General features: G+C 38.5%; 1 protein-coding gene across 6 annotated transcripts in view; it reads right to left on the reverse strand.

Moving 5' to 3' along the window:
• Positions 1-27,469, reverse strand: part of anks1b (ankyrin repeat and sterile alpha motif domain containing 1B) — a 166,214-nt gene that overhangs the window by 85,021 nt on the left and 53,724 nt on the right. For 5 of the 6 annotated variants that reach the window (XM_026362154.1, XM_026362157.1, XM_026362155.1 and 2 more), the window contains exons 5-10: positions 26,902-27,045; positions 21,887-21,962; positions 19,224-19,325; positions 15,736-15,858; positions 14,756-14,943; positions 11,355-11,486 (exon numbers count right to left, since the gene is read on the reverse strand). In XM_026362154.1, the coding sequence (XP_026217939.1) occupies positions 11,355-11,486; positions 14,756-14,943; positions 15,736-15,858; positions 19,224-19,325; positions 21,887-21,962; positions 26,902-27,045 (765 nt within the window). Of the gene's footprint in view, positions 1-11,354; positions 11,487-14,755; positions 14,944-15,735; positions 15,859-19,223; positions 19,326-21,886; positions 21,963-23,575; positions 23,719-26,901; positions 27,046-27,469 lie in introns of those variants that run through there. The other variant, XM_026362156.1, reaches the window with a different exon arrangement.

Raw genomic sequence — 27,469 nt, forward strand, 5'->3', positions numbered from 1 at the left:
AACTCTGTTTACTTATGTTCAAGTGTTTTGTTTGTGTAGTCAACTGTATGTGTCTCAGAACACATCTACCAAACACTGAACTTCAGTCATTTATATCCTAAATTGAATACATCAGGGATTTTCTTTTCTAAATGACCAGCCTCTCTATGTGGAGGTGATTAAATCAGAATTAAATGTAAAGAAATGTTTCTTGGAAATCTTTATATACTGTACCCACATGCTCTCTGGGTATTTGAGGAATTTCACATTGCACTTTGTTGCATTGGTGAAAAGGTTGAGCCCCAGAGGGCTCAGAGAGTGAGAGAGAGCGAGCTGAGGACCAAAAGGTCCCTTATCTCCGAGGCAGATGTGTACCCAGAAAGAATGAAAAAACAAGACTGAGTGATGTGAAGCAGGGGAAAAGGTTACAGGGGCGAGCGTCATTTCAGCCAAAGAGACAAAACATTTCTTTCTAGCATCACAGCCGCTGGATGTCTGACTTTTCCCATAACCCGAACATAATATCATTTCTGAAGTGTCACTTGGCAACCTGCCACTGGTTGTATTCTGCTAATGGAATCAACAGTAAACCTGTCACCAAGTTGAGGCGCGGCGTCAGTGGTTCTCAACACTCTGACACTCCCTTTGCCCATTTCCAACCTGCGTTCCTCATTGAACAGCCATTACTCTTCTCTTCATCATCTGCTACTACATTACCCAGAGTGCACCAGGCCATCAATCACACAAAGAGCAAGTTCAAAACCAATTAATCAGTGTGAGTGATGGAGTAATCAGTCCTTCAGTGATTTATCTCACTCACACCCTCTCCACTCAATCTGAGACTTATTTCATACTGCAGTTTATTATAAAGCCTACAAACCACCAGCCCCTCTCCTTTCCCCTTACCCCCCCTTTTCTCTCTCCATCAGCACTCAGATTGCCATTACCAGCTAACAGAGATCCAGCAAGTATTTTATGCCTTCACTCTGCAGGTGGCCGAGCCTCGACTGACATTGATTTGACGCGACAGCCTGGTTTGCTGTAGACTTCACTCACATGTCTGATGGGAACACAGAGAACTCTAATTGCACTATTAAGAGCTGCTGTTCATTTCAGGGATGTAAAAACTCTTCAAACTTCAAATTATAAACTTATCTTGAAACTCAGATTAGAAGGTGCAATGAATCATGCTGATATTAATTTTGAGGTTTAAGCATAATGATTAAAAGGCAAGAGTCTGTACAAGTCATGACATTATATCGAACATCTTGTGCTTAAATAAAGGTTTATAGTCAGATTTGTGCGGGAAGGTGATTTCTTACATCTCTCATTTCTGATCTCTGTGATAATAAGATAAGAAAAACAAGCATCATGTCCCCGAGTGAAATCTATTGGAGACTTACATGTCTAATTGGGTTTACTGTTAAAACTTAAATAGACATTTGTATACTTCATTTTAAAAAGGGGATCTGAAATTCAAAGGTAACTTTTTCTCAAGGTAATTTTACATAAGTTACTTAACAAAAGTAATTTGACTTTTACTGAAGTACAATTTCATCATAATAATACCTAACCCTAATAATAACTCTAAGGTACTTATAATTTAGTATTCTTTACACCTCAGGTACAGTACTCATTTTGAATTACTTTAAAGTAAATACAGTATTTGGGTTACACAATGCTTCAAACTGTGTGTTCCTCCACTACTACTCATAAGGAGGCATTCTTTCAAAATAAGGGGAGAAATATATCACACAGAGACAGTGCACATTAATAAACATTACTGTAAAAAATCCTTGACTTGTTCAATAAGCTCTTTATCGGTTTTTATCATTGTTCACTAGCCAGAAACAAAGCTGCAAGAGGGTGAAGTTTTTCAGAACAAATGGAGATAAAGAACTCACATTAAGGCAGTTACTGGAAGTGAAAGTAGGTTCCAAAGAAAACAGCGAAACCATTGTCTTTGCAAGAGGAAGTGATAAGGTTAATTGGAAATGCAGGCCTGATGTGAAAATAAAACATAACATGGCGGAGTAGATAGCTCTACTGTCTAAAAGCTGGTAGGTCATGGGCTCAAATGAGCCAGCCAGCTGTGGCTTTTCTGTTTGCATGTTCACCTCATGCCAGCATGGATTTCATCTCAGTCGTCAGTATTGCCTGTAGGTGTGAATGGTTGTCTTTCTGTTTGTGTCACCCCTGTCTAGGGTGTAACCTGTCTCTTGACAGTTGGTTTCAGCCCCAGTTCCCGGCAACACTTACCAGGATAAGTGGCACAGAGATTACATGATTTGTGAGTTTGAGGCTACAGATCATTTCAACAATGAGCCCATTTGTCTCAAAAAAGTCACTGTAAATTAATTATTATTTTTCAAAGCTTTTAATCAATTATCACAGGTAGTCTGGCTTATTACTAGACACAGTGACAGAATGAGCTCAGGAAAGAGACGTATCTTCGGGTAAAACAAAGTGAGGGGAACGAGGTAGCGATCACGAGATGAATAATACCTATGCCTGAAAAAACAACATAAATACTTTCCCAGTTAGCTAAGGAACAAATGAAAAGCGAAAACTCAGCAAGCTGAAAGCTTGTAACAAAAAAACACTGTCCGGTAAAAAGACGGGCACACTGAAAAGCAAAGGGAGAAGACACAGCTACATCAAAGAAGGCGAGGATCCAAATCAACACTTACTTTGGAGTTTATGTCTTGAGGAGATGAGCATGAGACAGAGTGGGAAGAGGAAAATAGGTTTGTACTGAGGAAGGGAAGCAGAGGAAGTGGGAGTGCAGCACAGTTTGGAGCAGGGATTTCCTCACACACACAAATATAGGAAAGACAGAAATGTGAGTCAAGTAGAGGCAACATGCTTGATTTTTCACACACAAGACATCATGAAAAGACAGGAAAATAGCCAATTCAATGGCATCAAAGTAGTCTCTGAGCAATTCCCTCACCAGCAGAAAACTACTTTACACTTCATTTCAAACAGGACAAACACTGCAAAAAAGATTTTTTAAAAGGAAAAGTCTGCACTGAAGCCCAGAAGCATCTAAACGTGGAGATTAAATAAATCCAGCAATGTGACAACCAGTTCAGCTACCTGATATTTTGATGGTATCCTCACTCCTCTTCCTACTCAGCCCTTAGGTCAGAACGCTTTAAAAAGTGGGAGAAAAGGCTTCACAGAGAGAGAAATAAGCAGTCCCTCTAACAAACAAACACACTCGGTCTTCATTCATTTCACTCCTTCCACCCTCAACGCTCCTCCTTCCCTCTCTATCTTTCAGGCTGGAGATAGGACACAGAGAAACTTGTGTCTGAGCTGAACAGGAAGAGAGCAGACAAACAGAGGCCTCCTCTGGCCACTAATTAGCAGGTCTTATGCAGCTCCTGTCCAACTGCAGAGGCCAGATTAAACGTTTGAGTGTGTCAGCGTGCGCAGCGCCTGCAAATGTGACCAGAGGATTGTATGTAAGATGAGTCTTCTTATCTGTTATAAGGCACTGGGGTGTTTGTACATTTCTGTCTTATTGGAGCAGATGCAGTTAACGTGTGTGATTATGTGGAAGCTTAAGTGCATACTTTTAGTGTGTGTATGCATATTATCCGAGTGTGTGTGTGGAGCTGATAACCCAAATAGGAAATATGCTGCTGCTTTGGTCACGTCCGAGGAACTTGTATCTAAATCCTGTGACTCTCTCTTCCTCTCCCTGCCTCTGTTTAACTCTATACTGTAAAAGCTACAGCCCAACCCACTGCCTCATACACTGTACACAGAGTTCATAGGCCATCAGATATGAATAGAGGCTATAATTTGCTGGTATTTCCTCAGGGAGACTATTTGATTAGAGAGAAAAGGGAGGAGTGGACACCAGAGAGGACAATGGACCCTCTGAGGGCCTTATTGACAGAGAGAGATGCAGTCATGAAGGGACAGCAGTAGAGACAAATCTGAGCAGAAACAGAAAATAAATAATGAAATGGAAAGGAATGGATTAAATGAAGCAAAAAAGCCCTTGCCTCAATTCAAGCAAGTATGCACTCTGTTTTAGAGAGAGATGAAGAGATTATCATCAACTTCAGGACATGCATTAGCCAGTTTAGTGTGAAAACCCAAAATTAGGTGATATTGCTTGCCTGGCTCTGTTCAAAGAGAAGCACGACTAGAGTCTCCAGCCATACTAGCACCTCTGTAAAAATGTGAAACTTCTTAATTAGCCTAAGTTAGAGGTGTTAGGTACACATTGGAAAGGACAAAGTTAGCTGTCTCACTTGCTGCTAAAACAAAAAAATAGAGTATATTCGAAGATGTTGAACTGCTCCTTTAACTAGAAATAATGAAGAGGAAAGTGGCAAAAACATGACACCAGCAGTCGTGAGCAGATGGTGGATTTAAATGAGAAGTGATAGAGTCTCAACCTGGGAAACAGAAGAAAAAAGGGGGAGAACAGAGAGCAGAAAACCATGAGAGGTGCAGGTCTGGTCAGAGCAGTGAGAGGGGATTGCCTAGCAAAATTGGATTTCCCTCCATGGTTGGTTAATCCCACAGAATTCAACGAGCTGAGCCACCCATGGGACACTGACAGTAACTCCTATATAAAAATAAATAAATAAAAATAGCACCTTTCACATTTTCCATGATGGCTGCTGTATTGAGCTACTTGAGCAAAACTCAAAGTGTGGCTTCCCCTGGCCCCATGCTTAATCCCACAGACACAGGCTAACAAATGTTCACGCCACATAAAGACAGACTACAGTGTTCAAACTGTATTTTTATAATCCTACTTTATGAATAGAAACAACAAAATACTACACACTACTCTTGCCGTGCTCCCATCCTTACTGAACACGGGTTTTCTTTGTTCTTTGTGCATCAGCAAGGACATTTACTACAGTGGCAGCTAAAATGACTTCCTATTTATTACTTTTATGGGTACTCTGATTTTTATGTCTCATATATACACATATCGTTACACAGAGGACTGCTTTTAAGAATGCTCATTGCTCCCAAAAGTTTTACATCAAGCTTAAAAACACAAACACAAACATTTCTGCAGTGCTACAGCATGACAGCTGATTTACGGGAATATCAAAGACTAGTAAAACTTGTGCTAGGGCCCACTAAAAACCTACTTACTGTATTATAAGTTAACAAACCTTAACTCTAACCATCACAACTAATTGCCTAACCCTAAACTTTAATCCTAACACCTAAAACCAAAAAGTGAAAGTACTTAAAGTAAGAAAATGATACCTGTCACTCTGTTAAAAGTTTGCTTTCCTTATAAGCTCATCTTGTTCAAACCGTTCTTAGGTGGTTAAATTAATATGTGATACTATTAATCATGTGTAAATGCTCAATTCAGCTCAAGGGAGAAATAATAACAAGGTGAACTAAAAAAGGTCATAAAGAAGAGGAGGAAGTAGAACATTAAACCCCAAATTATCTGTCACAGTGTCTCTTTGATAAATCTAATGAGTATGGCTGAACTGTCACATGGCTGCAGTCTAAAGAAAAATAAGTCCATGGTGATTTATGAAACTGCTGTGACTTTCAAAATGTCTTCATTTGTCCCGGCTGGCATCTCCACATACAGTCTGTAAAGAAAACTACGACTAATAATTGCAATTGATTCGATATGGAAAACCCTGCTACCTACTTAACATCAGCTTGTTTGCATCATCACTGTGAATGTGTTCACATTAGTATTTAGTTCAAAAGCCTCCCAAGGCCATCAGTATAGTTGTAGAACGTTAGTCATGTTTAGTCACCCAGAGTTGCCATGTCTCACCAGTAAGTATATTCCCAAAAATATATTTTAACAGTCAAATGTTCTTTATTTAGATTAATCACATTTTTTATACTACATAAATCACTCATCCTGTTTGTCCTGTATGTATATGTGTGAATGAAAACCATAATTACAACATACATAAATACACAGCAAGCAAAATGTTGCTCTAATCTCGCTCTGTCACCTGTTGTGGGTGTGAGGGTGTGTGTTAATGTATTGGGTAGGCTGGCTGATGGCACTGAATTATTTAATTGTGATTTATTATTATATAAGTCTGAAATGCTTGGTCAACAACACTACAACACTCGTGGCAGATTTACTTTGTTTGTAATACAGTATAATGCAGTACTAATGATGTAGTACCATTTTTTCTTGGTTGTCTTGTTTTGCAGCTAAAATCCCTCATTCTCGGTTTTTTCCTCCCTTTTCCTGTTTACCTCAAGGACAATGAGATATCTGAATTCTGCTGGGAAGTTGAACTGCACAAACACAGAATATCTCCATGTACAGTTTGAGAGAATGTGTGTGTACCAATCTATTTCAGCAGAAAGCATTTGACAGCAGCTAGGTATGTGTGTGCAACATTAGGTTGACAAGAAGACAGCTTATAGCTGCAGAGTCTACAGGGCATAAAGCCATTAACAAGCATTACTGTACAGAACTGCATCAAGTCCTGCAGAGAGAGGTTCAGGATGAGAAAATAGCAGAACAAGATAGAAAATTAGGAAAAATAAAATCTGAGTCTTATTTTTGTATTTTTAAATGTTAGTTTGTGTTTTAAGCAAATAACAGACTTCTTGTTTTATCCAGCCTTCAGTCCAAATATATTTAATTTACTTAACAGAAATAATTGAACAAAAATATTGTTTGACAAAGCATCACATCCTCACATATGACGAGCTGAAATAGAAAACTGAATCGATTAGTCAATTAAACAAATAGTTCCTGTCATATATAGTCAGATATAAATACATAGATATAAAAAGGTTGGTACTGACATTTAATCTTTATTGTAGCAGTGAGGGATCAATATTATGTGTAAACTCATGGACTATTATTCTACACCAAATAACACAATGATGAAGTCAAAAGATGTTTATAAGTTTTTTTATTTAAAGAAATGTTCAGAGCCTCAATGCTGCAGTTTGTGCTACGGTTTCAAGTCTTTTTGAGTAAGTCTGTACAAGCTTTGCACACTTGGATTTGTGTGGTTTATCCCTGCTCAGTCAGATTGGATAGGAGGTGTCTGAACTACCATCTTCAGGTCACTCTGCAGATGTATTATGAGGTTTAAGTCGGGGCTTTGGCTGGGCCACTTAAGGACAGTAAGAGACTTCTCCTGAAGCCTCTCTAACATTGTCTTAGACAGCTTTGGGTCACTGTCATGCTGAAATCATTGCCCCAGTGTCAAGCTGTATGCTGTCAAAGATGTTTTCTTCAGGACCTCTGTATATTTAGCTACAGTCCTCCTTCCTCCAATTCTGATGACTTTACCAATGACAAGCACCTCTGTCGCATGATGTTGCTACCACCCTACTGCAGCTTAACTGCATGCATGGCCAGGTGATGGGCCCTACAAATTTTTTTCCTGTGCTCTCAGGACTGCTATGACACCAGCATCGTTGTTCACATGATGATATCCTTTATTCTTATCTTGAGGATTAAAATGTATTCACAGTAGACCAAGACTTAATCACAACATATTTTGGAGGTTTCTATTTGATAAGCTTCTGTGGGAAAGTGTGGTACATTTCTCTTTTGATAAAGTGCCCTGTGTGTTAGCAGTTTTCAATATGGAATACAACTTCAAGAACACACACCTGGATGCTTGAGGCAAGTGTTATTAAAAAGGGTTAGATGTCAAAATACATCTCTTGTCTTTTGGGTAAATATGAAACTACCGTCAGCAGCCAGGTATTTTAACTTACAATGAAAACAACTGCTGTTCTATTTAATTAATATATATTAATGTTACTGTGACAGGAAAATCCTTCACAATATTAAAAATTCTCGGAAAAAGCATACTATATTGTTATTACAAAAACTTAATCCCAAACCATTTAATTCATAAGACCAAAACCCCACCGAGCCTCTCACAGAGCAGGTTCAGTTCCTCATTTGCAGGCTTGTAAAGCCCTTGACATAATCCCTGCCCTCTCAGAAACACCTGCCTTTGATGTTGCTTAACATCTTCAAGAGCCCTCATGGCTTTCTGATCTTAAACCAATGCCAATGCAACACAGACACACTTGAGAAAGGAAAAAGGGAGCAGGAATAAAAAAAAATAACTATTGGGGACATGTCATGAGTATGGATAAACAGAAATGGAAGATGAAAAGAAGGAAGGAAGGTTGTGAAATGAGAGGAATGAAGCTTGAGGAAATAGATAGGAAATGCTGATGTGGGTGCTTAGTGTGACGCACCTGTGCTGACGGTGACTGAAATTTATCAATGGTGGATATCCCATGCCTTACATCTCATGAATTTCTGTGTTGCCTGGCAACCCCACCAATCTCTCTCTCTCTCTCTCTCTCTATCTTTTTCTTGCATTTGTTCATCTTTCTCCCTTTTCTTCGTCTCTATTTAGCTTTCAAGGTTTCTACAAGTGAGAGATTAACTTCTTTTGTAACATTGCAGAGGAATCCACCCCCACATACACTTTGGCATCAGTTTGGTCTTCACATGGCAATGGTGGGAGGAAACCCGTGGCTGGTGACGAAAATTCACAACACAAGCTTCCTTATGCAGGCACGTATGCCTGCATGCGCACAAACCACACACACACGCGTTTGTTTGTTTATGTGTACTTGATGACGTTAGCTCGGAACAGAGTGCACCGTCCTGTTTTTCAGGATCGCTGAATACAAAGTACAGTCTCAAACATGTGTCTCAACACACTGACACATACACAACTGATAACTCAATTACATTGATATAACTTGTGCATGCAACTAGCCAGACATAAACACACTTCAACACAAAGCCAATCAAGATGACACACACCTTTCAAACTATTGCATATATAATTCTCACCTGTATTAAAGTTACAGGCTCCATTCATTGTTGAAATTGTTATTGAATTATTGATTCAGCTTAATGGTCATTTTAGAATAAGTATTTAGTGGTGCTTTAATACTGCATTACATTATAACCCTAACAATGTGTTTTTTTAAGCCCCAAGAAAATCTGGTTTCAAATAATCTACTTAAAGAGCATCAGTTTATACTGCTAAATTCTGACTGGTTCGCTGTAATATGCAACATCCCATCATGCTAACGGAGGTTCACCTATATTAAACTACTCAGAAGAGTGGATGCACAAATTCCATCACAAGTATGAAGTTAAAGGACTGGGGTAAAGGAAGTATACTGTAAATAGGGCCTTTAAATAGAATACAAAACCAAATAATACTTTAAAGAGCTAAACAGTTTTAGTATTAATGTGTTGCAAGAGAGAAACATTTACATTTATCCTGTAAAAAAGCCACACTCAAGGCGAGACTGATAGTCTTGAGTGACTGCAGGCAAACTAGGACATTCAGAGCTCATACAGTCAATATAAAGGTCAACACTCTGCTAAAATGTAAAGTTAAAGATAAATAAAGCAGACAGACAGATGAATATTAAATAGAGAGGGATTATAGAAAACAAGTTAAAGAATAATTAGGCTGCAATATCTCTTGTGGGCTGATGAGCGGAAAAGATGAGACGGATACCAATCAGACTGCAGCATGAAAGGTTTCAATTGGTTCACCCTCAGAGGGGAGGCATATGCTTCTATCTTTATAGAAACTTTTTATTTACAATTAGACAGGGCATATGAGGACACTGCTAACTTAATTATGTAATAACAACTCAATTTATCTCTCATCTCCCACTGTCCCCTTCGTTCTTTGAATAAAATGCACACACGCCGCCCAGACAAACTCCAAGATGATGCTGTGCCAAATACAGGCAAACATTTGCAAACGCACACACAAAACTGATGTCACCAAATATGCTGTATATACCCACACAGTCACAGACATATTCAAACATTTTAACCAACATGAACAGAGGCTCTTTATTTTTCCCAACCATAAACACATTAGTAGACACACTCATCCAGGTGCGAACCTCTCCAGGCAATGTGCCAGTTAGGCAGGCAGCCTGCCAGTATACAAGACAGAGGGTCTGTTGTGTTGTAAATGTCAGATGTCCCGCTGTTTGAGCCAGCATCTCACTGCTAAACACTCATCTGCACACACTTAACCACACTTATATAGGCAGCGCAAAGGGCTGAGGGGGCAGGCAGGAAGGAAGGAAAGAAGTAAAGAAGCAGCAGAAATACAACAGAGTTAGGATTACGCTCAGCTTTTCTAGAGTTTGGTTAAACATGCAAAAGGTACCTCTCTATACCTCTCTACCTCTCTATATTAGCTATAATATATAATATTTTACATCCACCTAATCTAATTTACTTTGAATACAGAGTGTTTAAGATATTACCCAATATAAGTTGGGTTAGAAATATTAAAATATAAAATAACTATGACAAACAAATACACAACACCCATAAGTTAAATAGTAATGGGAAAGATTTATAAAGTGTCTATATCAGCAAAAATATCTCATACACGGCTGTGCAAGCCTTGCTTTACAGACCTTTTGTTTTTCTCTTTCTGTTGATAATAGGTAAAGATTATGCAAATTATTTGTCTTGGGAAAAGAGAGCAAATATGTGTGCAGGATAGTTAATAATGTTTGGATAAGATGTATACAGCAGACACATTAACAACTGTTGTCATATCAAACATGGAGAAAACCCTGTACTTATATATCCATACTGTAATTAACTTGTCCATTTAAGCTTTTAAATGCTATGTCTTTACTTCATATGTACACTGCTTTAAGGAGCACAGTGTGCTCACTAGCCTGGATCGGATGATTGATATTAAATCTCCATATAGTTTGTACATAAAGTTGTGCAGCACAGAAAAATCAGCGCTGGTATTGGTAGAGAAAATAAAATTAAATTTAGATTCTACTACAGTAAAATTCCTTTGCAGCCCGCTGCTGCAATATTCACATATCCCCCACAGGAATTATTAAGCTTTCATTTTCTCTCAATGTATCAGTTATTTCACTTGAATGTGACTTCATTCAGAGATCACCAAGTAATTCATACTCATAAAGGCAAAAAATTCAAGAACTGGAGATTTTTGGAAAATTCGGGGGGACAGATTAGATGAATATGAATGACAGAATCAGCGTAAGAGCATGAAAGAGACAGATACTGAACACAGGACACAGAGCTGCCAGGAGAGCCAGTATCGCTAGTGACAACTCATTCACTGTGTTCCCAAGGTAACAAGAGAAAGTATTCACTCAGAACAATGGAAATATCACTAGTCTGTAATTTCAGTGTAATGAGGCACTGTGTGCATGTGTGCTGCACCATGTGACAAACTTATATGTTGATTATGACGTGAATGAATAATTGTTATACAAGTTTCATTATGTTCACACAGAAAATACATTTTAATGAGCGTCACCTGTGAAAATATTCTTCCAATATGGATAGGTTAATTCAGGCTCTGTACCTGTGAGATGCTTGAAAAGCCCAGGTTGCGGCAGCCGTTGCAGGGTGTCAGGGCTTCCCAGAATCCTGTGGGACCGCAGCTTTTTTCAGCCTCTTCCTCCTCCAAGGCCGGAGCAAGAGGCGGGGTTGGCCGCTGTGAGTGCCAATGATAAGAATGATAAGTTAATTCTAAGATCGTCAGCATTACAATGTGTTTTTATTATCAACAAGTAAAAAACTTAAAACTGAAACAAGGAGCTGAAAAGTATTTGCATTTATCACTAGGTTTACATTTGTCACTCTGCAGTTACCTCTGAGTACCTTTTAGCATTTTACTTTATGGCCCCTTACTTTACAGTTGAACAGTGTCACTTCAGGTTTCAAAACAGAACTGACATTTGTCTCCAGAAGACAACCATTGTTTCATTGTTAGATATGTCAGTGTTGCATTTAGCCCTGCAGCTGAAGTGTCTAAAAGCTAAATAACAACCCTACACGGTGGATAAGATAACTAAACATTTCCCCAACACAGAAGAGTTGCAAGGATTTCACTAAACTAAGGTTTTATTTCCTTGACACAAATGTACTGTGGTATTCACCCTCAGCCTCCCTTATGTTGAGGGACTGAAGTTTATTTTGCTACTTTTAAAGTAGAAATGCCTTTGCATTACTGCTCCAATGACCACAAGTTAGTGAGAAAAGGTGCAGGAATAACAGCAGCCACACACACACACACACACACACACACACACTCTCTCTCTTTCCTGAGGCTCTTTCTCACTCAGGAGGCAGGTGTGTAGATGAGCTCTGTGGCACTAGGTGTCAGGGAGTTGATACAGCCCACCTGATATCTCAGTGAACCATATGATGCAGTTGAGGATGGAAGTAACAGATTACAGACCGATTACATAGGCACTGTGATATAACTGCAGTGTTGCTTTTACAACAAGCAATAATACACAATTCCACACCACACAGCCACAACCCAAGTGATGTCCATCCAGCAGATCAGGTGGGGTTTCACCCCACAAAGGCTGCAGGGCCAGATGACATCAGCCCTAAGGTACTTCTGTCTGAACTGTATCAGGGAAAAACAATTTTCCTTTTGGGGTTAATAAAGTTTTCTGAATCTTGAATCTAGACGAGGAGGAAGAAGAGACTGAGGCAGAGAGCTGAGGGAGGTCTGGTGACGACAGAAGAATTTTCATTTCATAAACCAAAGTCTGAAAAAAGGCAAGAGAACAAAGAAAACAAGCCGGAAGAGGAATAATAGAGGAGCATGCTAAAGAACCGAGGACATGCTCTAAAAATGCTTATGAAGAAAATTGTGAGAAATAAAAGTGAAGATGATACAGAAGGAGAGAATAACAGATGGGAAGAGCAAAAGAACAGCAGTGAGACTGAAGATAGAGGCAGAAAATAAGGCTGAAACCAAAAGGTCACCAATCGCTCCAGATTGCAAAGGACCTTCTGCAACACTGGAATATTGATTGATATAAAAGGACTGCAGTCTTCAAGTACACGTACTGCACTGTATGCATGAAAAATACACAGAGACATCCTTTCATTACAAGAGAAACCTGATATTAACCAGAGCTTGATACAAAAAAACACTATTAATTGTTAATTACTGAGAGCTACGTAATTTATCAATATTACATTAGTTGTCTATTAGAAGCCTTAGTAAGTTCATATTTTGGTTATTTTAGCTACTTAAACATTAAATGCCTTTGTGAATTCTGAAGGCTTGTAACAAACTCAAAACATTTGATTTCCTCGTCTGAACAGGTTAATTTGACAGGGAAATCAAATGAAATTGATAAATTCTAATTGATTCTTTGCCTCGATTCAAAACCACTGCACTCCATTAAAAACTGACAGACTGTGATAGAAAATATTTTTAAAGCATATCATTTGAAACTAGTTTACACTCACACTCCTGAGCCTACATGTTCAAAAGTTTTCTTGATGCCTCAAGACAATGTAAATCACAGTGACACGGTTCTCTCATCTCATATTTACAGAGACAAAGGGAAAACATACAAATAAGCAGCTGACGATACAATCAACAAAAAATGAGTGTTTTACTGATAAACTTAAATTTAAATTAATAATGTTAGATTGACTGCTATCCAACCGTGCCCTTTTATTTATCAATGTAAATTAAATGTCCTTGGGTTTTGAAGAGTGGATCAAACAGAACTCTTGGTGCTCTTTTCTTTTAATGGGTATTTTCCATTACAGTATCCTGTCTTGTCATTTTATGGACTCAATTATTAATTACATTAAATAATTAATACATTTAATCTGATATATCATACAGTATCTATCAAATTTCTTTCACTCAGAGAAATATTAATTTCCATTATTAGTTGAGTTATATGTAATGGTACCACAATAATGTAAGGAGCATGTATTCTTCCTGTGTGTGACAGATGTTTTTTGGATGTTTTATTCTAGTGTAACGTGACCCATTGCATCACATTGGAGGCACAGATATATGTATCTAAAAGCTCAGGTGAGGGGCTGGTCAGTGTAATAGATAATGTGTGTCCCCTTTGGTGCAAATGACCTCCTCAACAGTGGAATTGAAAAAAACTCAGACTCTCTTTATCAAGCTGTACTGACTTTTAGAAATAAACTTCTAACTTCTAGAAGCTGATGTCTTTCAATAACAAGTGAATACTAAATTTGACAAGTCAGCTCGGTGGCATCAGTGGCATCACTTGATCTTATACTGCCCTCTGTTGTTAAAAAAGATACAGTGCAAGCATGTGAATAAGCAAAGCTCACAATATATGTGCAGTATACAAGGCCGTGTCACAGTAGAAACAAATGAGTTACCTGTTTGTATCGACAAAGCAAACTTGTAGAGGTTCAGCGATAGAATGCAGGAGTGCGTATGCATGCTTGCAATTATAGAACAATTTACAGTAAGTTCTGTTTTCACATAATTACTATAATAAAAGATAAAAACCCTTTATCTATATTGTTACTGTTTCCTTTCAATTGCTGTGTGAAATTCTTTTTAAGAGCTGGAATTTTTAATGGGCTTTGAGCTGCTGGGTTCATTATCTTCTACATAAACATTGGTCTATGAAATTACATGAGATGAGATCATACTATGGTCATTTAAATCAAGGTTGAGTCTGGCCAGTGTAAAACATTCAACAGAAATTAGCACCTTTTCATGACTGACATGAAGCACTAGTTTTAGTGTTTAAATTTAAGTGTAACACTGGATTTGGAATTAGCAGATATAACATGATTAAGGAATCGGATCTGTGCCCGAAACACTTCCATTCATAGTATGTACAGGGAATACCAGCAGCAGAACCCAGAGATATAACCTATTAATCATTTCAACAGGCCAAACTATAAACACCTTCTAATGTAATCCTCTGTCATAACTAAGCACTCTACCTTGCTGACTCGAGTAAGGGTGCCATTGGGCCGGTCCGGACGCTCCTCGTCAGAGAGCCGTCCACTGCCAAAGCTGTCCATTGAGTGGGAAGAGATGGTATGGCAGAGCTCCTCAAAGGAGTAGTCTCTGTCCTGGCACTTTTTTATTGCATGGAGCAGTTTGGACAGCTCACTTGTCACAGCATCATCTGGGGAGATGCAGAAGGAAAAAGACAGATAAGAAATGTATCTAATGTTCTTTATAGCATCACTGAAAAATTACTTTATATATGTTCTTTGATTTCTAATCCTCCAGAACAGACTGTACAGTTCAAAGAGGGTAGAATATATGAGATTCCATTATCCTGTTTGCCTGATTTAACAGTGTGAATCGAGCTTTGGCAAAAGCTGAGAAACAAACATTGGTTGAAAAACACCTCCTGTCTCTTCTGCACTGCTGATGCATTCAAAGTCACACCCAGGAACACTGTGAGGCGCAAACTGTACTAATCAGTTTCCCTCCAAGAGTCTCTGAGGTAATCAAGGTAATTATGGTATCTGCTGACAGTCAGAAAGAGGAGAACAGATCAGCAGGAGCTCAGCTTGTTGCAATGTCATATTTATAACACAGGGGGTAGCACTGGACAGGGAAAATCAATGGCTGTTGAGAAAAGTAGTAGCATTTTTTCTCCACTGAAGGAGCTGCGCTCCATGGCTGGATTTATTTGGCATTGTCTGTAATGCATGCCAAATTCATATTCAAATGATATTTAGAAGTATATGTGTACTAAAAAGATACATGCAAATGCAACTTTAAATATATTTTGGTTGAAAGATAAATTTTTCCTTCCTTGACCTCTATTATATTTTCTCTTTATTCTTATATTTCTTCTTATATGATTAAAAACATTCTGGTCAAAAAACAAAACTTTAATCAACATCAGTGTGAAACTATTTTGCTGTGGTTGTTATTGTGTGTGCATGCATGTGTGTTTACTCACTCTTGTGTCTGAGGGAAGGAGAGGCAGAGGGTGAGGGAACAGAGGTTCGAGGTGCAGGGACAGGACACTTGCGAATGGGCTCCTCCAGCACACTCCTTCTCTCCATCTCGTCAATCTTATACTCTACAGAGACACGGAGAAAGGTGGGATGAAACATGATGAAGGACAAAAGAGGGAGAAAGTAGAAATACATCAGGGAAAGCAGGAAGAAATAGGAGAGAGGAGACGAGCGGTGGAGAATATGACGGAAGGGGGGGGTTACCATTTCGAGGCATTTTACTTGATCAATATAATCGCACAGCCATCAGCATGGTAAACAGCTTGTTCTGCATTCAATTCGCACTTCTCTCTGCACCGCAAATTCAATTCACAGCTTTTGCTAATAGAGCACTCTACTGTTCATAAAAGCGAAAGAGAAGAATTATGTTGGGAAAAGAAAAATAGGGAAAGAGGAGAGAAAGAAGGTTGAACTGTGGGTTCAGAATATAAAAAAAGTCTGGATAATAAATGAGGCATTAGGAGCTGCAAACACAAACATGTTTACAAAGTGAAATCATGTGGCATAGATCTAATGAGGAGACCTGTTAATGTCACTTAATGTGTAAGTGTATGGGTGTGTATTTCTATTTATGATGCTGGCATTCAGCTGAATAATTATGACACACAGCCACATTTCCATACAATTATACAGCCAAATACTGAGCAGGGGAATGAGTAATCAAAGTCAAAGGACTGATTAAAATGCTTTTTAGTTTTATTCATCACAGCTCTTACACCAGTAGATTCTTCATAAACAACAGAATACATGCTGCTTGGTGTCTAAGTGGTACAGTTAAACTACTGCACAGCATCGTTGTACATAATCAGTTGCCACTGGATAGTAAAAAGTGAAGTGTTAATGAATGTTAACAGTAAAATGAGTTGTGTGCTGTAAATCAAATGATAATCTGTTCATAATAAGGTGCCTCTGGCAAGCAGAATGCCCCTCAGCTGGTACAATTGAGTAAATGACAGGTCTTTTGCTCTTGTGTTTGTGCCCCCTTTTCAATCTCCCCTCCAACAGGAAATGGCATGCAGCTGATCTTTTCACCAAGTTACAGCTGTGTCCTTTTTACCCTCACCCCCCTTTCTTCCTCACTCACTCACACACAGTCTCCTATTTATTCTGAAGTCCACATTTCTGTTTCCAGCATTACAGGACTTTGATGGCTATCTACAATCAGCTATCACATGGATTTCTGACGCTTAAGCTACAAGTCGGCAACACCTTTGCATCTTTCATAGTTACAAACATTGAGAAAGTCAGACACAGAGGTACTGTTTTGATTGCAATGCCCGGGATTTGAGCAGCAAAAGTCAAATGAAAATGAGATTTAGCTGCTTCACCTAGCCAACATACTCAACCTCAGTCTTATCTTGTAGCCAGGATTTATTCGAATCTAACAGACTAACCAACTTGGTTAAATAAAACCAGCTGAAGACAAAACACTGACAATAAAAGGTTTGGTAACTAATATGCGGGTGAATAGTTATCTATTAAACACCCATAACACCTGAGGGAACATTGGCATTCATTTGGAGTTGTGCTTTTATCATATCTGGAAAATCTATTCTGCTGCCGGATGGATAGAGTAAACCAAATGTTAAAGGCCACAAAAACAAAACAGCTGAAGGATCCTAAAAGCTCAGGAAAGCTAAAGGCTGAAGCATTAGTTAATACATGTAGCTTTTACATTAGACACCGTCATTTTATCACAATTATGTACAAAAGCATTTAATGTAGTTTTAAGGCTCCAGTAGAGGCAATAATTGATAAAGGGTTAACAGACACTTATGTCAAACCTATTGAGCATTACAAAAGAAATAGACGTTGACTGGGACCAAGCCTGTGTATCTCTAAGTTTGCTTTCTTTTTAGGACTGATTTGTTAAATTTTGGTTCTCACATATTCTACTCAGCCCTCTAGCCCTTCATGTCTGCCTGTCTTTATCTAATCCTCTTTAAATCATCTCTAACATACACCGACAGATTACACAACGACAGATCGTGAAGGCCTCCAAGCCACAGATTATAGCGTTCATACTGAGACTTGTAATCACCTCGGGACAACACTGTCTTTAGAAGGCACAATCTGGAGAATCCTTGGGTCCCTATGGACTGTGCAGCAAACTAACACTAACCATCATTGGTCACACACAAAACACACTGCAGTAAACATGAGAGCAAAACAAGCTCGATGATGACTGAAAGAAAAAAGTCGTATTATGTTTTAATATAAAACATAAGCTCAACTAGAGCTGAAAATATTAGTCAAATGACACAAAACTAATTAGCAACCATTTTCATTATCATTGCATTGTTGTTCAATACCAGGCATGTGGGGCTTCTTTTGCCTGCTATATGAGAATTAGGTAAAACAACAAAAATAACCATCAATCAAAATAGCTTTTGGGTCTTTTTTACAGCAAATATTGTGGTAACTTTTAAGAACATGTTACTGAACATTTGAAAACTTTTGAAGTCATTTTTCACAAGCCAACATCCTGTTGTGACTGGAACAAGTTAAAAATGTTTTGTTGTGACTTCAATACCCTAATCTGCTATTGGCAATGAGTCAAAATGCAGCAAAGAAGAAAGAAATCTACTCAGTCCACATTTAAATAGACTGCTTATTTAATTATAGGGCAATTTAATTTTTACTGATATCTTACTTTTAGTTAAAAAAGCAAAATAAATATGATTATTTATATATTAAAATTGAGAACCAAATACCTGTCCAACATACAAATATCTGAATATGTGAATCAAACTCTAATACAGCTGCAAAAATTTGAAAGAGTGCAAAAAGTAAAGGGCTCTAAAAGGTTTACAGTTTATGTCGAGTAATAAAAGTGGAACTCCTACAGATACAAACAACAACCACCCAATTCAAGATTTTCTCAAGCAGAGCATTTAAAAAGAATCCTGTACTGTGTGAATATCAAAGACAACATTTACAAACCTTGAGTTGTGGAACTGTGTACTTTGCCATGGTAGCAACTGAACACATGCTATAAAGGAGCTCTATTGTGTCCCCAGTAGAAAATAAACCTCGTTCAAAACAAGATTTCTTACATCCGCATACAACATCTACCTTTAAAAACAAAATCCACCAACTTTGTACAGACTTTATATTCTGCAGTTTGTATAAACAAATCAAGTCACACAATGAATATATTGAAATTGTTTATAGTTTTTCCCTTGTAACTTTCTATTGTTTCCATACTGTATATGAGTATTCTCCTTTTTTCTAATGTAATGACCACATTTCTCAAATCAAATTCATCTAAATCTATTTTTGTGTGGACAAGTTTTAATTTGATACTACTGTTGTGAGGATATTAGTTTAGGAATGTAGTTATGGTTAAGGTTAGAGGTAAGGAGCTAGGAAATATGTTATGTCAAGTGTCCTCACAACTACATTAACACAGTATGCATATCTGTCTTACCTTGGATAAGAGCAGTGATCTGCTGGGATTTCTGTGCAGGATGTTCTCTCAGGATCTCCAGAGCAGTTCTTTCCTGACTATCTGTCAGACTGGTATCAATCCCTGAAACGCACACAGATAAGACAGTATAAGAACTGACACAAATGAAAAGCAGGGCAAAGGTCAGACCACAATACCCATAACCACCTAACTTTGCTCAAACCTCCTCAAAGCCAAATTCACACCACTGACCAACACACGAATAACGTACAACATGTAGTTACCTGTACACACAGACTTAGCTGCAGATGTGCTGACACACCATTCCTACAACTCTCCAGTCTGCTAAAGATTAATGAGTTGCAATCACCAAAGGATGAATGCTTTATTATTTCATGAACAGCTAAAAATGCTGTATATCAAGTATTTCTTTTGGGTAAACAGTAGAAAACACACTCACTCTCACACTTAAATTGCAATGCCAGACAGTGACACACCTGAACGCACAAACTAAAGACAAAGTGTACACATAGACTTAAGTGCATGCACACTTGAAACAGACCCAGACAGATACACCTGACGACTCACAGCACAATGACATTTCACACATAAACTAAACAGTGTGCTGGAGTCAGCAGCATTGTAAATTCTTCAATTCTAAGTCTTCATTTCCATGATTGTTGCTGGCCTATTTAATCCCTTATTGTGCTAAGAGTCAATTCAAAATGAAACAAATATCACATTCCAGTGATGCTGTTGGGGAAACAAGGTATGAATAAAAGAAAAACTAAAACTGAGAAAGAGCACAACCTGATATGATGAGCCAGTTTTCTTCCTCTTGCTTACTTTTCACACATTTCACAGCTTTACTCAAATAGAACTGTGTTTTTTCCTTGTCTTTTGTACATTTATTTGACATCAACAGGATAAATACACTGAATAAAGAACAACTAAGTAAGATTTTAGAAAATACATTTAAATAAATCACGATGGGACTTTATAAATAAATTGCTTAAAAATACTCAAGATAAAACAAGATATTTTTAGCATACTAAATATTTCAACATCTTCAGCTGTTTCCTGCACAGTTCATGACTGACAATGGTCCCTAAAACCCCTAACCCTCAACCCTGCACAGATGAAGTCACAATGTTGAGTTGCCATGAGTTAAAGTTCAATAAATCAGGCCAGCACAGTCACATATTATTTCAGGACATCAATAAAATCAAGGCCAAAAGAACATGGCCACCCAAAGGAAGTTCTGCAGGAAACAGGAAGTGCTGAGGGAAATGGGGTGGGGGTGGTAGAGCTATCAAAGGATAGCAGTGAATAGAGTGTCCAGACTCTATCCGCTCTAGGTGTAAAACAATCTCACTAAAATATGAGATGTTAGACTTACATTTACTTTACTTACTTTACAATGTAAACACATCAACACAAACAAGTATCTCACATTAGATATAAATATAAAAAGGCAAAGTACAACCTCAGCGAAACTAAAGTGAATACATTCGTGATGACTGCAACAAAAATGCTGATGCACCTGTGATTTCAAAGCTGAGTGCATGGTGATAAAATAACCGGTGAACAACAAGGTTTTCTCATCTTTGGCCTGAGCTGTGTCTAATGCAACATGGCTACAAGTAAGTAAGTAAGTAAGAGACCACATTGTAAGACTTGATAAAAATGGTAAAGGGTAGAGAAGCCTCAGCAGACTACTTGACATAGAAGCGGTTAGGAGTAACAGGAAGAGCCATACTGCTGATTACAGAAGGTGCAGTAATGCCAAACACTATTTATACAGCTTTGCACTGAAAAACAGATGGGCAAGTACTTCTCAAATGGTACTACAATTATTTGTGGAAAGAGTTTCAATGACTAGCCAGACAGTATAGGGGACACTGCATCAAGTCTACCTCCATGGACAACATCCAAAAATACTATTGTAAAAAAGATTAAACTTTGCAAAAGAATATAAATCCTGGTTACTATTGGCAGGACATTCTGTCCAGAATAACCACAGTGAATGCACAGTGCTAATAAGTGGCTGTAGAATGACAATTACAGTAAAATGCAAGCTTGGATTTAGGTATTATGTGGTACTGGTTTCTTTCTTCTGGAGCTGAAATTGTATTCAAAGATAGTATTTTTAATTAATTCACATTTAAGTGATGCCGTCCAGCAGTATAGTAAGTTTTGATATATACTGTAAACGTACAGTTCTTTGCATCACAATGCAGTTGTGCAGCATTTGCACAAACCATAAAGCTACCAATACATGCTCTACATATTCTTGATTAAAATGAGAAAATGTGCCCATCTTTTGTCTGTGGGGGTGATTCATTCAAATAGCAGCTTATACACTGTCAGGAGGTGACTTTAGTACATTGACCTCTGACCCCAGGGTCAAGTCAAGTGAGGCAATCAAAAATACACAGCAGATATCATATTCTGATGTTTGGACTAAAAGTGTGAAATGGCTAAAACTTTAATACAACTGGAAGTCTCAGATTTTCATACAGTGTTAAAGAATGCAGAAGACAGATGCCTTGAGTTTACCTGAGGGAAAATTCAACCCATAACATGGAGGAGAAAGAGAAAAAAAAATCACAGGTGGAGCATCTAGCCGTGGGTCAAAACAGAAAGAAGTTTGTGTTTTGCTGTTTATGTTTTTATAGACCCACCTGAGTCAAGCAGAAGGCGAACTACATCCATCTTCCCAAAGAGAGCAGCCTCATGGAGGGCACTGCCATTCTCAGTCTGAGAGAGAGAAACCGAGGAAGAGAGTGAGTGTGTTAATATTCCATCACTTCAACATCTGAACACAGAGACAAAAATAGACATCAAAAAAGAGAAGTGGATTGGGAGCACAAAAGGCATTACGAAAAAGGCACTGGGATTAAATGGGGGAAGAAGACAATATTTTGATTTGATACAATCTCTTTTTCACTCTGGAAGTTAAACGAAAGAGATTCAGCAAGATTAACAAAAGTCGCATTTCCTCGCCTCCAAACTGCATGAGTTACTCTGATTTCAAACCATTGCACAAGCAGCAGGACCTTGTGTGGAGATGTCCCAATTTCCTTCACCATACGTCGGCCAGTGCCAGTCTCCAGTGCTACTAATGGTGATATTACAGCTATGATGCAACACATGGCAACCGGTTGAGGGTAGGGCACTAGTAAGTGCCTTATCTGGGATCAGCCGTCATAAGACCTTTACTCTGACAAGACCACTTTCAAAATAACTCAAGAGACAATACAAAAAAATCAGCATTTTAATCACCTTGCACAGGAAGAATTTGGGGGGGCTTGTTGTACACCTTTATGTGAACACCAGTACTGTATCAGGTGTTTATCAGGCAACTTGTTAATGTTATTCCTGTAGCTTTCTGTTTCTGACCATCAGGCATACACTAGCCCCCTATATTTTTGTTCACATATGTACACATGGACATGTGTATTCATTTGGGTGATGCAATGCAGTTGCTACCACTGAACCAAAGAGATTCACACAAGTTTTCATGTGTGGAAATGCACAAACCAACTGCAAGGCACCTGGAAAGTCAGTGCAGAAGATAAATAATAAATAATAAAGGCTTTTTGAGATTTTCAGTATCACTCCTTCATACACATTCTATTGTAGGGAATTATATGCAGAGGATCTTTACACTACATTTCCAAGTTATTACTAAAATAGATCAAATTAAAGCTACTTATGAAACTAATCCAACAGCCTTGCAATAAATCCTACTTCATGAATCATAGATTTTTTAATTAAAATCGGCAGCCTGAGAATGACCTTAATGTTGAATCAACACCACCCAACATTTTAGTCCAACATGGAACATTATAACATTCATAAATTTACCGTATGGTTAATATTATTATATGGTGGTAGACCGCTCTCAGCTGGTAACCACTGCTTGTGCAGTATATACTATACTATACAATATAGGGTGTCAAAAATGTGCTTTTGAGGTCACAGGTTATGACTAGACAATTTAACTCAAAGACAGAAAATATACTTAACATGCAAAAATCACAGTGGTCATATTTACACAGTCAGGACATACACTGAATATAATCTGCTGTAAACCTTGCTGGAAGCAAAAATACCCATGAAGGACACAAAAGAATTTAACCACACTGATCCGTGGATGCAGCAAAATACATAATAAGCTGAATCCACTTCATCCTTCACGGTTGGATTCCTGACAGCACAGATGAAAACCTGGTCTGTACCAAACTCCCAGCCTTAATGAAGACAAATTATTTGGATGACAGCCAATTCTGCTGATAAGCTGCCGGGAAATTTAACTCAACGAGACACTACAACAGATCAACACCCACTGCAGGGAGTACTAAACTTACAGTGGTCGTTCCGTTTCTTCTACAACAAGTGTCATCACCACAGAGAAGAGATTAATGGGAAAAAGTTATGCCAGTGCAGCAATGCCCTTGAAAGGTCAAAGGCTCTGTTAGCTTAAGAGAACATTTTCCAATGTAAATCTAAAAAAAAAACAAAAAGAAAAACAGATGAAAACAGATAGTTCCATGTGCAGCGTCACTGAAAGTATCAAACTGCAGTTTCTTGCCTGTGAAGCCAATCTTTTACTCACATACAATTGAGGGGAGGTGGGAGCAGAGGAAATGATCCACCCACTTTTCCTCTCACACAGACACACACCACTTGGCCTCTTAACCTCCATGGTCACCTCTATGCCACTTCCCGTCCCGTTTCCCATGGTGATTATGCAGTGATGTCACAAGGAAATGAAGAAGCCCATTCTCACTCTCTAAGAGTTTCCGGGAATTGAAAGTCAGATGACTTTCTGTTTCAGGCCTGCTGGCAGATATGTAGCAGTCGCTTGATGATGCGCAGAAGATGGAATGAATGTAAATTCTGAAGTCCACTTAGAAAAAGCAGTCTAGTCTGTTGAAGCGTGTATGTGGGAATGTTTATACTAAACTTTTGCCCTTTGCTGGCTACCTTCCCACCAGGCAGCAGGTTCCTCCATAGGGATTTCCCCTCATTATTATGGAAACAGTCAGAGGAGGAGAGAGAGAAGGAGAAAGAGTGACTGTGCCATTCCTATAAATTATTCATTCACACTCAGACAGCCCTATATGGCTTGACTCCAATTACTGACCTGTACTATCATTCTCTCTCACACTCACACAGAAACACACACACCACACTGCTCAAGGTGGCCATCTGCAAGTTGCCTACACCATCCAATCCGTGCTTTAAACTGTATAGCTCTGACAATGCAGTCTTACAGAAAGTGCTCTAGAGAGAAATGTATATAAAAAGAGAGAGAGGAGTTTGCTCCCCAGGTTTGACATAGTTTGTCAAATCATTGTGTAATGTGCATTAGACCTTACTGTGCCATTGTTAGAAAGAGGCATCAATTATAATAAAATAAATAAGAGAAGGCTAGATTGCACAAAAGATCTGAGGTATCAAAACTTACCCTGCTCATCAACACTAGGTGGAGAGATACAATGGGAGGGAAGATAAAAAGAAAGTCAGAGATTTGCAGCAGTGTTACAGTAGAGAAAACAAGGCAAATCAAAGCTGGGTAGTGTTCATCTTCACTAGACACATAGAGCCCGAGGCCAAATCCCTGCAGAGAAACAGAGCCCTCTTCTTCAGATCAGAGCATGCACACACACGCACACACACCAAGCGACAAGGACAGAAGGCAGGGAAGATGGGTGGAATGCAGTTGAGTCATGCATCTCTTCACTGCAGATCGAGAATCAGATCGACTGCCATACTGAAGAGGTCAAGTTGTTTCTGTCTTTCCAGAGATTAAATTCATGGGCTCACACACACAACACACACACTTGTCCACCAAATCCTCTAAACTGCAGTTGCAATATGTTTGTGACTGGTCCGAACATATGGTATTCCAGAGGACAGAGGCCCAAAGTCACAAAGCACTGGCCTCAACAGATTTGTTTTTTTGCAGTCCCTCTGCAGCTTTTTTACTGCACAGAATGAAGCCATGTCTCATATACTGTACGGTAGAATAAACATAAATATAAAATAAATAACACAGTGAGGAAGAAATAAAGTAGAATCTGTATGTTTTGCCATACTTTACTGTAGCAAATGGACATTGAGAGGATTACATTTTGATTGTACTGTAAATTTAACTCCATCACAAGCATTCAGTTTCTGTAACAATTCTCTTTGTAGGATTTGTTTATTCTCACATTTGTTTAGCAAAACTGTGGCTCCTCAGTATGTGAACTGTCTTGTTTCTTGATTTAGACTTGAAAGATTCCTCAGGCTTTGAGTCTGACTGACCCATGTAGCTGGTCTTCCTTAGATCCTTCATCTTAACTTTACATCACTGTGGTGCAAAGAATCTCAGTATGAAACGAGATCCAGCGCACATCAAAGTATATTCAAGTACTGCACATGCAATATGAAATCATAAAAAGCACATCTGTTGAAGTATTGATGTTTATTGTATTGGAAGAAAAGAAACCTGGAAGTTTTTATTACTAGATTTGTGTAGTTGTCTCAACAGTTTCAGTTAATCAGATTCCAGTCCAAAGGAACGAGACAATGGTGGAAAGGCTGAGCAAACTTTATGATACATCTTTCGGTATAATATTAGTATCACTACACCTTATCTAATATAATTTGTGTTAGTTACACAAACACACACATCAACACAGTCTCAGACAAATATATCTTACACAGTGAGCAGTGCTGTAAATCTGTCAATATAACAAGAAAAGAGTTAAATAGTCTTAAGGGAGTGGTCAGTATAGTAGAAGGCCGTTTTCCTACACACTAAGACAAGTGAGTGAGTAAAATAGTTTAGTTTGTCAGGGAATTTGTCTCAAGAGAAAGAAAACGGTGTTAAAGAAAGCAGCAAAGCATGGCTGCATTTTGACAAAGCTCCACAAACACAAATGGGCCAGAAAGGGTTGGGACAAGGCTGTGTTTGAACCGTCCAGACAACTCACAGTACACAAAACATAATGGATAGGAACCAAAAGAGCAGTGCTAACAGCATGATACAAACTGTACAGTGATAACACTCCAGATACTGGTATATGTAAAGAGAAAGAAGTCCCAGGACCTCTTAAGAACTCTGTCCTTTTCTATCGTCTGTTCTGTGTCTCCCTCCACCTAACAAATAAATTATTCATCCCTCTCCATCACCACACCATGGGAGGCATGAAACGCATATACATGTTCTCTGACGCACATTTTAAAAAGGGGAGTCTGCCATGCATTTATGCCTTTGGTGGATTATACAGTACACACAAAAACAAAGCTGTATGGTCTTTCCTCATTAAAAACACAAGACAGAAGCCTCTAAAATATTCACATCCAGTGGAGATGCGAGGAGAAAGGAGATCTGGAGTCAGAGATTTTAAAAGATTCATTCAAGCAAAGGATAGGCAGATATCTTTCCAGACACCAAATAAAACTCCACAAATCCTGAAGCAGTTGAGAAAGTACTCTCTGCTCAAGTGCACTTTCTATGTCCACTGAAAAAAGAAACCGCTTACAACAAGTTCAGTGGATTAGCATAAGTAACCGTGTAATTCGTCTTGTAAACAGAAATGACTAAGAACAGTTTTGTCAATAGTATGGTAGTATGTCCTAAGTTAAAAAAGCAAATTAAATTATTTGTTTTTAAACAAAAAGTTAATGAATTCTTTCTTACCACACAGTTGACATCCATGCCGGCCTCGAGCAGGGTCTGGACTGTGCTGTGGTGGCCATTACGAGCAGCCAGGTGAAGCGGAGTGTGTCGACGAGTGTGGCTAGTCATGAGGTTGGGGTGAGTGCTCACCAGCATGCACACCACCTGTGCACAAAAAAAAAGTATATATATAGCCATGTCAATAAAAAAAACAAAAAAAACAGCAAACCTAAATGAAACCAGGCCACTGGTTTGGAGTCTACTGAAGAAAAGTCACTTTAAACAAGTTTGATGTTCTACAAATTACTACAAAAACATCAAACTGTCACACTTATGTTCATATGATCTTTTGACCATGTAGTAGACGTTGGTTTCTCTAAATTGCTTTTGGATAATCATAGTTCAGAAATCCTAACTAGAAAGGTTAGGTGATGAAAAACTAATCTTGATCAATTGTCTGCACATTTAACAGGCACCGGAGGTCGGACGAACAGGCTGGATCGTCCGACCTCCGGCCCCGCTCCGCCAGAGATGCCGCCCAACTGCTGCTGCAAGAATCCAGAAACAACCAAAGAGTGGGTGCTCCGGA

The sequence above is a fragment of the Anabas testudineus genome, chromosome 23, assembly GCF_900324465.2.
Source record: "Anabas testudineus chromosome 23, fAnaTes1.2, whole genome shotgun sequence".
In the NCBI taxonomy this organism is placed as follows: Eukaryota; Metazoa; Chordata; class Actinopteri; order Anabantiformes; family Anabantidae; genus Anabas; species Anabas testudineus.